Here is an 8997-nt window from a genome sequence, read left to right on the forward strand (position 1 = left end):
CTGCTGAAACCTTACTTGTTTCATATTTGTTTTCGATTTTTTCCAAACACACTTGTGGCTTGACATGGACGATGGTGAGATGGATTTGATGGGCCTGAACTCTGAGCATCAGCTTGGCAGAGTGTGTTATAAACGTGGTTTCCAAACAGCTCGCCAGCCTTCCGTGAAACAGACGTGCCCTCCCAAACCCAAATAGGTGTTTGCTGTGCCACATAAGGGAGCTGCTGCCGATTTTGTCACTTATCTGTCATCCATCGTGTTGGGAGCAGTTTTATTCTCAGAGTAGAAATTAAAGCTCTTTGCCTGGGGAAAGTAGAAGAGCAAAATACCAAAACAAAATGCCTGCTCTCACTCCTGCGTTATTTGACATATTTATTTAAACAAAAAAGTGGTTAGAAACTCATGTAAGTAAAAAATTTAACAGCTAGAGAATTACTAATCCTTTTGTATTTAATTGAAGATGATTAATTTGATGTATGTTGCATATCAAGTCATACAGTTCCCAGGATGAGTGTTGTGTAAATGCAGTAGCAATGGCTGAGGCTGGGTGTTGGTACCAACATGGTGTAAGGCTTCCTGCAGCCCTCCTGCTGCCCAGTTACCTGTTTGTCAAACCACAGCCACTGTCACTTCAGGCAGGCAGCAGAATCACACCCAGGTGCCACAGGGCTCAAAGGAGGCGCAGGGAAAACAACTACTCCTTTCCCAAAGAAACTCCTAATCCCTTCTTGAAGTACCAATTTAAATACAGCTCAAAGCAAGCATTACCAGGTGTCTTTTGTGATTGTTTTTAATTAGCAGTGTAAATTCAGTTTTAATGTTTCATGCAGCTGGTGGGTTTTTGCTCTGTGAGACACCAGCTTGCTGTAGCAGACTTGGCAGGACTGTGGGAGACCCACAGTGTGTCTGTGGGGCTTTGTGGCACCTGTCACACGGTGCCCTCCGGCCCAGGGGAAGGAGCTGTAGGTGGCATCTGCATCGAGTAAATCTTCCTGACAGACGTAGTAATGCCTCCCTATCCATGGGATGTTGCCCTTCTCCCAGACCCCTTGGATGCTGCCTTTCATCTGGTTTTCTCCTGCCCCTTGGATCACTAATCTTGGGTATCTCCAAGCAGCAAAGAGCTTTTGCTTCTCCCAGAGTGTCACTTCTAGACCTGGGATTAAAATCCCTCTGGCCCCTGCCAGGTGAGGCTGTCAGCAGGACCTCAGGTGCTGCTGGGCGGGACCAAGCACCCACAGGCTGTCAGACAGCTCTGCCACACTGTACTTGTGATCCATAATCAGCTGGATGGGATTCCCAAGTTGTTCACATCCTCACTGGCTGTGGTGTACAATAAGTGTCAGCTTCCATGTCTCCCTCCCCTCTTCCAGACTGTTTATTTTAATGCTGTTTAAAGAGGAGATTAAAAATTTAAAAAGCAGTGATTTTAAGAGTAGGAAAATTGAATTCTGACAAAAGCAAACTTAATTTAATAGCGCATTATTTGACATCTTAAAGTGGAATATTGATTAGTGCTCAGTTAAAACTCCAGTTCTCCAGAAGTCTGTGCAGTCAGTAGCAAAGTAAATGGTGCTGAGCTGGGGCACTGCAGACCTTGTGTTCAACTCTGCCCTCCCTCTCCCCTGCGTTTGTAGGCTGAAGGGAAATATAAGGACGACCCTGTTGATCTGCGCCTTGATATTGAACGCCGTAAAAAACATAAGGAAAGAGATCTTAAACGCGATAAATCCAGGGAGTCGGTGGACTCAAGAGATTCAAGTCACTCAAGGGAAAGATCAGCTGAGAAAACGGAGAAAAGTCACAAAGGCTCAAAGAAAAAGTATGTAGGAAACCCAGTAGCCATTTCCTTGTGCTTCTCGTGTCTCTGCTGCTCAGGTTGGAGATGACATCGTGTACAACAGTTGTACACACAGTTGTGCACCTGTGACATAACTCCTCCAGTGGCCTGAGCTACCCCCTCTGCGTGTCGTCTCGCTATCATTGTATCTCTCAGAAACACTAAATAATTGTAAAAGGTAGATGGGAAGGCTCCATGTGTCAGGATGGGTGAGTCACTTTTCCTTCTTGTTCCTGTTGTGTCAGAGAGAAACAGCCATGTTTAAATGAGTTGGCTTTGATGTTCATTTAATCCTTTTCTATTAGCTTAATTTTCCATTTGATTAAAAACTCCATGGATGCATGCTAAGCTGAGAGCAGATGGTGTAAACACCTTAGGAAGGAGCAACAAGTTCCTTCTGGAAAGATCTTGGGCCCTGTGTTAGAGCCTGAGCTCTTACTATGGCTTTTCCTCTTGTAGTAGGAAAAGGAGAGCGTGGCATTGATAAGGGAGTGATAATGAAGTGGTTTTGTATCAGATGGGTCACAGCTGAGTTCCTAATGCTGTTGTGTCCCCCTCCCCTCCATTCCCATCACTGAAACAGGAAACACCGACGGGTGCGTGAGAGGTCCAGATCCAGCTCATCGTCTTCATGGTCCTCTCACTCAGTCAAAGCAGAGGAGTATCCTGAGGAGACTGAGGAGAGGGAGGAGAGCTCCACAGGCTTTGACAAGTCCCGGCTTGGAACTAAGGAATTCACTGGTCCAAATGAGAGAGGAAGAGCGAGAGGAACCTTTGTAAGTGTTCTCCACACCTGCCCCAAATGTTCTCCATGCCTGTCCCAAGGGCTGATTCCCAAAGTGGGCAGGAATGGCTGTTTTGTTGTTGCTCCTTCAGTTAAAGCTGCCCGGGAGGAGAAGCCCCGAGGCAGTGGCTGGTTGTGGGTGATGAGCCCTAGCTGGATCACTCCATATCTGAGGCATGAACCAGGCTGCTGGGGATGTGCTGTGGGCGGCAAACTCCAGATGGGAGGAGCAGCACAAAGCCTGGAAGCTTCTTTGTGTTAGTGATGCTGAGCAGCCCGATGGGCACACGCCGTGCTTCTGTTGGGGCTTGGCCACACTCATGTTTGCAGTCCATGTACAGAGGGGTCTCACCTGCTTGAGCTTGCCCTGGAAATGCCTCTACCTGATCTTCAGCAGCTTTATAGGGACTGTGATGTGCTGTGTGATCAGATGAACTAAAAACCCAAAAACGTGCTGTCCTGTTGCTTTAGTGATAGGTTTTAAAGATGTTTTGGATGGTCAGGGAAGGGAAGTTGGACCTCTGGAAGCTGGGTGGGGTGCGAGGGTGCTGCCTCTGCAGCCGTTCTATTTTTCTCCCCTGTGTTGCTGTTGCAGCAGTTCAGAGCTCGAGGGAGAGGATGGGGCAGAGGCAACTTTTCAGGCAACAACAACAGCAACAGCGGCGGCAACAATGACTTCCAGAAGCGGAGCAGGGAGGAGGAGTGGGATCCCGAGTACACGCCTAAGAGCAAGAAGTACTACTTGGTACGTACCTGGGTGCTGAGACAGCCGCGTGCTCCAGGTGTGCCCGGTCTCAGGTGCTTTGGGGGCACCAGCTGTCACCGACACACCAGGTAGGGCTTCGGGTGGTGCTTCACAGGAAGCTGCTGGCTCCTGCCTAAAGAGAGCTTGTTCCTGCTCCCTGTAGAGTGGTTCCCATTAAGTGGATCCCAAAGGGCGGTCGCAGAGGCGCGGTGCAGGGCGGTGCCAGCCTGTCTCACCTGCTGTCCTTGGCTTCCCGTGCAGCACGACGACCGCGAGGGCGAGGGCACGGACAAATGGGTGAACAGGGGCCGCGGCCGCGGCGCCTTCCCCCGGGGAAGAGGCCGCTTCATGTTCCGCAAGTCCAGCACCAGCCCCAAGTGGGCTCATGACAAGTTCAGTGGGGAAGAGGGAGAAATCGAAGACGACGAAAGCGGAACGGAAAACCGGGAGGAAAAGGACGCCCTGCAGACGACGGCCGAGTAGCCGCGGGGTCTGCGCGGTTCTGGGAGCCCTGGCAGGAGGGGAGGGGTCAGGCTGGTGCTGGGGTGTCAGGGTGATCCCCACGTGCTGAGCAGAGCCCTGGAGAGCAGCTCGGAAACCATCCCGACGTTATTTAACTGCATTTCCAGAGTTCAGCCTCCCCAAGCACGGACTGGGACTGATCCATCATTTACGCTCGGATCCACTCCTGGAGTTTCTCTTCCCAAAGACTTCCCTTCTGGACTGGATACGGTCAAGCGCTGGGTGAGACCCCAGATTTTTCCCTTCTTTGTGACCTTATGGATGGTCGGTTATTTTTTGGTAACAGGCTTTGAGGACGATGTGGTTTCAATTTGTGCTCACCTGACCCCACCAGTCCTGACATTTTGTTTCTCTTTTATAATTTGACCCAGTGACAGTCGGGGTTCACTCGCCTGCTCAAATTTTCCTCCCCTATTGTATATTCAGTTTTCTAAATTCTGCTTATTTTAGGCCTTTACATACGTAGCAACATCAATTCAGAGATAATTTTGGAAACTATTTTTGGTTCTTATAAATAAGAAAACAATGAAGCATGTGAGTAAACATCTAAACGTTCACTTGTTGGGACCAAACTGCTATGACCTTTTTTTTTTTTTTTTAAAACTTTTTTTTTATGTAACAGTTGAGTTTAGGGCCTTTTAAAAATGATTGTTTTCCTTTTCTGTTGAAAATTAACAAAATTAGCATGGTTTAAAAGAGAAAAAAAAATTACACCCTACTTCTGGCCACTGTTTGTGTTCACTATTAGGCCTGGTGTGTGCTGGACCCCAAACTGCTTGTAGCATTTGTGTCTCCTCCCTGCAGCTGGTTGTGACCCGAGTGCCCTTTCCAAGGTGACACAGTTTTCTAAGGAACTTCTGAATTCTTCTTGGGGAAAAATATAAACAGAGATGAGAATTTTTCAATATTTTTTATTAATCTTTTTATAAAACCGAAAGGCAGATTCCTCCTGAGCTGGTTGAGGATGGCCCTTAGGATGCATTTCTTTTTATCTTGTACTTAAAAGATATTCTGGAGCAGTTTGTGGAGGGTTCCCGGCCAGGTCGTGAGCCTGGGCGGGGAGTCACAGTCGTGCCCGTGCTCCCCCTGTCCCTCTCCCCAGGATTGCTGTGCTGTTCCCCACACACCAGCTAGAGTTTGGTTTGTTTTGACTTGAACAGTTCCTGTTTAGCAAAGCCCCGAAGTTTGTTTATGCAAATAAAATACAATAAAATAAGTCGTAGGTGTAACTCTGCTTGGTTTGTGTCCTGAGTTGCCGGGGGAGTCAGGGGCACAACTCCCTGTTGGTTTTTATGCATTAAAAGATCTTTCAGCCCCTGTTCTGGCAGTAATTGCCTGGGACCAGGGGTGACACAGCCATGGGCCCTTCCGCAGGCCGCGGCCAGCAGGGATTGTGTCACCCGTGCCCAGGACCGGCTCCATCCTTCCCACACCCGGGCTCCTCCCAGGAGGAGCACTGTCCCTGTGTAGCTGCAGCCCCGTGTGCTGTCCTCACTGGTGCCCAGCAACAGCTGCTTTTCCATCGCTGCCCTGGCACGGGAGGCTGCTGTAGGGGCTCCTGGGTGTGCGGCCTTTGGGGGAGTTCAGGGGGTGCCCACAGGCGGAGCAGCTTGCCTGGCTGCTGTGGGGTAACGGTGTTGGCCAAGAGCTGTTGGGACAGTGCCGTGGGTTAACGACTGCTGCTTCCCTTCACACTCAACCTTGAGCCAGCCTGAGGAAACCGGTGCCCAGTGTTCCCAGCTCCTTGGCCTGAGTGGCCACACGTGGGTAGCACAGCCTCCTGGTCTGCAACGCAACCTCTGTTCTGCCATCCTCTGCCCCAGGGCTGATTCCCAGCCCCACTCCCTGCTCCCAGTTCGGTATTGCTGGGTCAGTTGCCTTTGGCCAAAAGGAACATCCGTGCTGTCTCCTGGACCGGGCACAGGCCGGGACCAGCCAGGATCCCTGTGTCACACTGACCCTTCAGGCCCTGCAGAGGGACAGCAGCAGCGTGGCCGCACCACCCCATGCACTCGCGGTCTGTGGGTTTCAGCCCTTCTGTGGCTGGGGTTTCACTTCCCCTCCGTGACAGAACCTCTGTGAGAGCCAGGTGAGTGTGAGCTGTCACCCCGAGCCGGCTGCGGTCCTGCCCTGGCGCCTCGCTCCGCACTGCGCTGGCCCCGGCTCCTCCCGCAGCCCTGGCGTGCAGGGCCAGCACCGAGACGCCGCGGGTGGCACAGATGGCCCAGCCCTGCCCAGGGCCGGAGAAGGTGGGTGGGGGCTCCAAGTTGGGGGTGTCCAGGGGAGACGCAGGGCTCTGTGGGGCTCTGCTGTGCCTGCGGTCCCAGTGCTCGGTGCCCTCCAGTCCCACCCTCACCCAAACCCTCTCCCGCAGCTGAAGCCGGCAATGCTATCCCAGCACACAGAGTCCAGTGAGTCCAGCCCTGGTGTCCATCCGGGGCCGGGAGCCTCGGTGTCCCGCCAGGACGGCCGGGCAGTCCCGCGGACGGGCGCGAGGTGGGTTCGGGGAGGCGGCTGGGCCGGGGAGCCGGAGTCCCCGGTGGGGCACAGGGATGTGGGGTGGACCAGCACCGAGGTGCTCTCTGCTTCAACTTCCTTCCCAGCGCCGAGCCGATTTCCTCCGGCATCACGTGTGCGGTGTGGGCCCGGGGGAGCCTGGCACAGCACGGCACCGCTCGGCCTCGGGGGCAGCCCCACAGCGGCAGGGAAGAGGAAGCAGCCGCAGCTCCGAGGGTGCGGCGCACGGGGATCATCCCAACGGCAGCACCTGCGTGTGATCGCGCTGCTCCAGGGCTGTGCCGTGCCCTGGGGCCCAGGAGGGCTGCCAGTGAGGGGCTGGCAGGATGCTGGGCACTTCTGGGCACCATCACCCTTGCGCCACTGGGAGCGAAGGAGCACTGGGGCCTTGGATAGGGGTGTCCTCATCCCCGCAGCCCTCGGGGCTTCAGCCGTATCTTTGGGTGGGTAATACCAGCACCGTTTTTGGTGTCTGCGAGGCCTCTGTGACAGGGCCTGTGCTGGTGGCAGCAGCAGGGACCAGGCAGCAGCAGGGCTGCTGGCCCACCCTAGGGACATGGTGACCCACCACAGTGACAGCGTGGCCAACCATGGGGGCAGAGGGGCCTGCCATGGGGACGGGGCGCCTGCCAGGAGAACAGGGTGGTCCATGGGCACATGCCCGTGGCCTGATGTCCTGTATCCCACCATGCCAGTGGGCTTGTCCTGGTGTGACCCCAGAGTTCAGTGGTACAGGGATGCTGCTGTGCTGTGGATAGTGGCGGGATGACATCCTGCCCGTGCCGCAGTGCTGGTGCTCAGGGGAGCTTTGCAGCCGCCTGCTCCACCACACACAGAGGAAGCGCCAACCACAGTGGGGCTGGTGCGGGGCTGATGTGGGGTGGGGAGAGGCTGTAACAAGGGTCCTTCCCCGAGCCCCTTCGCTCCTCAGCAGCTGCAACCACAGCAAAGGACAAGGAGGGTGAGGACAGGGAGCCCCCTGGGTGAGCCCTGGGCTGGAGGAGAGGGAAGGACAGGGATGTGCCTGGGACAGGCCCCCTGGGCCAGGGCATGTCCCCAGCAGGAAGCGCTTCCTGCCCCACTCTCGTCTGACAGTGTATGTCCCAGCCCCAGCTCTGCTCCTGCCTCCTCTCCCCAGAGCTCCCAGCACCGGCGAGGATGGAGCCGACCAAGCTCCCACTCACCAAGAGGATGGCTCCTGCTCCCCCCGTTCCTGCCAAGACCAAACCAGCCCCCATGCTGGCCACCAAGTAAGAAACACGTGGCTGTGCTGGGCTGTCCAGGGCCACTGCGATGTCCCAGTGCCAGGGCCATGTTTGTGGCCATGGCTGGCAGCTCCCTGGCTGTGCCACTTCACACCTCTGCTGTCCCCAGGCCCAGTGACTCCCAGCCCAGCACCTCAGCTGACATGGAGCGGGGCAGAGCTGGTGACCCAGGTAGGAACCAGGGGCCACGCAGGGGGCTGCAGGGTGGCCAGGCCCTGCCTAGCACCAGATGCTGATTCCTGTTCTTTCTTTGGCAGATGCCAACGTCTTCAACATGGTGTCAGTTACCACAGCCAGGCTGAGCCACCCCACAGCCACACGGCCACGAGTACCTGGCCAGCGGCCACCCAGCATCGCCCTGGGGATTGGGGGGAGTCCCTGTGGCGGGGAGCAGCCCCGGGGGCTGCCACATGCTGGGCTCTGTGCCCCTGTTGCCAGCATGGGGCAGGCACCTGTCCTGCCATGGAGCATGGAAGGGCTGGAGGTGTCAGAGGGGTCGGAGGGGAGGTCACTGGCCCTGGAGGACCTGAAGGCCGAAGTCCGGACCCTGCACATCCTTGTGGACCTGATGCGAGTCCAGCACCTGTGAGTGGGGATGGGGGTGCCAGGGGGTCCCCAGTGGCTCCTGGCTGTTTGCTGCTTGTTCTGGCCCCAGCTGAGCCATCCTGGCATGTTGCAGGCGGGACCTGCTGGCCCTGCGGCAGGAGCTGTGCCAGGAGCGGGCCCAGCGCCAGGCGCTGCAGGTGAGTCCCTGGCAGGGGTTGCCCCGTGCTGGGGTCCCCTGTGCCCCCCAACAACCACAGCCTCTCCCCACAGGTGGAGATCGAGCGGGTGAGGAAGGGGCTGCCCTGTTAGTGTGGGGGGACTGTGGTGCCCACCCATGGCATGGGGCAGGTGGGTGGCACATGGTGCCCTGTGCCCCCCCGACCTTGCTGTGCCCAGCCTGGTTCTGCACCCATCGGGTACAAATGCTCACCCCACACCCAGGTACTGCTCCTTGAGGCATAACAGCCCCTGGACCTACAGAAATTGTTTAAAATAAACTATTTTGGGTACAGAGTGCTGTGTGGGGGCCGCTCAGGGCTCTGCTGTTGGCTGCCATGTCCCTGGAGGGCTGGGCTGGTCCTGCCGGGCACAAAGGGTCCCACCATGGCACCAGGGGTCCCACCAGGGCCCGCGGCGGGGCTGGGACAGGGCCTCCTCCTCCCCTTCCTCCCCCTCCACCCCCGCACAGTTTCCCAGGCCAAATCCAGTCCCAGCCCCAGCCCCGGCACATCCTGGCCTCCAGCCACTGCAGAACATCTGGAAAACATCTGGCTGCTGC

General features: G+C 55.9%; 2 protein-coding genes across 9 annotated transcripts in view; both read left to right on the forward strand.

The window, feature by feature from the left end:
- The window catches only part of THRAP3 (thyroid hormone receptor associated protein 3), a 23390-nt gene extending 18270 nt beyond the window's left edge, over positions 1-5120 (forward strand). For 4 of the 7 annotated variants that reach the window (XM_008635115.2, XM_017736160.1, XM_017736161.1 and 1 more), the window contains 4 exons: positions 1638-1822; positions 2424-2616; positions 3220-3369; positions 3631-5120. In XM_008635115.2, the coding sequence (XP_008633337.1) occupies positions 1638-1822; positions 2424-2616; positions 3220-3369; positions 3631-3852 (750 nt within the window). In that variant the 3' untranslated portion in view covers positions 3853-5120. Of the gene's footprint in view, positions 1-1637; positions 1823-2423; positions 2617-3219; positions 3370-3532 lie in introns of all 7 variants that reach the window. The other 3 variants (XM_017736164.1, XM_017736163.1, XM_017736165.1) reach the window with 3 other exon arrangements.
- Positions 5121-6127: 1007 nt separating this feature from the next.
- LOC108447129 (SH3 domain-containing kinase-binding protein 1-like) lies at positions 6128-8732 on the forward strand. Of its 2 annotated transcripts, XM_017736167.1 has the most exons (6): positions 6128-6596; positions 7547-7658; positions 7783-7844; positions 7931-8258; positions 8353-8416; positions 8490-8732. In XM_017736167.1, the coding sequence occupies exons 1-6, from the start codon at positions 6278-6280 to the stop codon at positions 8526-8528; spliced, it is 924 nt and encodes a 307-aa protein (XP_017591656.1). In that variant the 5' UTR covers positions 6128-6277; the 3' UTR covers positions 8529-8732. The 2 variants fall into 2 exon arrangements, with proteins under 2 accessions (XP_017591656.1, XP_017591655.1); XM_017736166.1 differs by having other exon boundaries at positions 8353-8732.
- The last annotated feature ends 265 nt before the right edge of the window (positions 8733-8997 follow it).

This window comes from Corvus brachyrhynchos, unplaced genomic scaffold (assembly GCF_000691975.1).
Source record: "Corvus brachyrhynchos isolate BGI_N302 unplaced genomic scaffold, ASM69197v1 scaffold65, whole genome shotgun sequence".
In the NCBI taxonomy this organism is placed as follows: Eukaryota; Metazoa; Chordata; class Aves; order Passeriformes; family Corvidae; genus Corvus; species Corvus brachyrhynchos.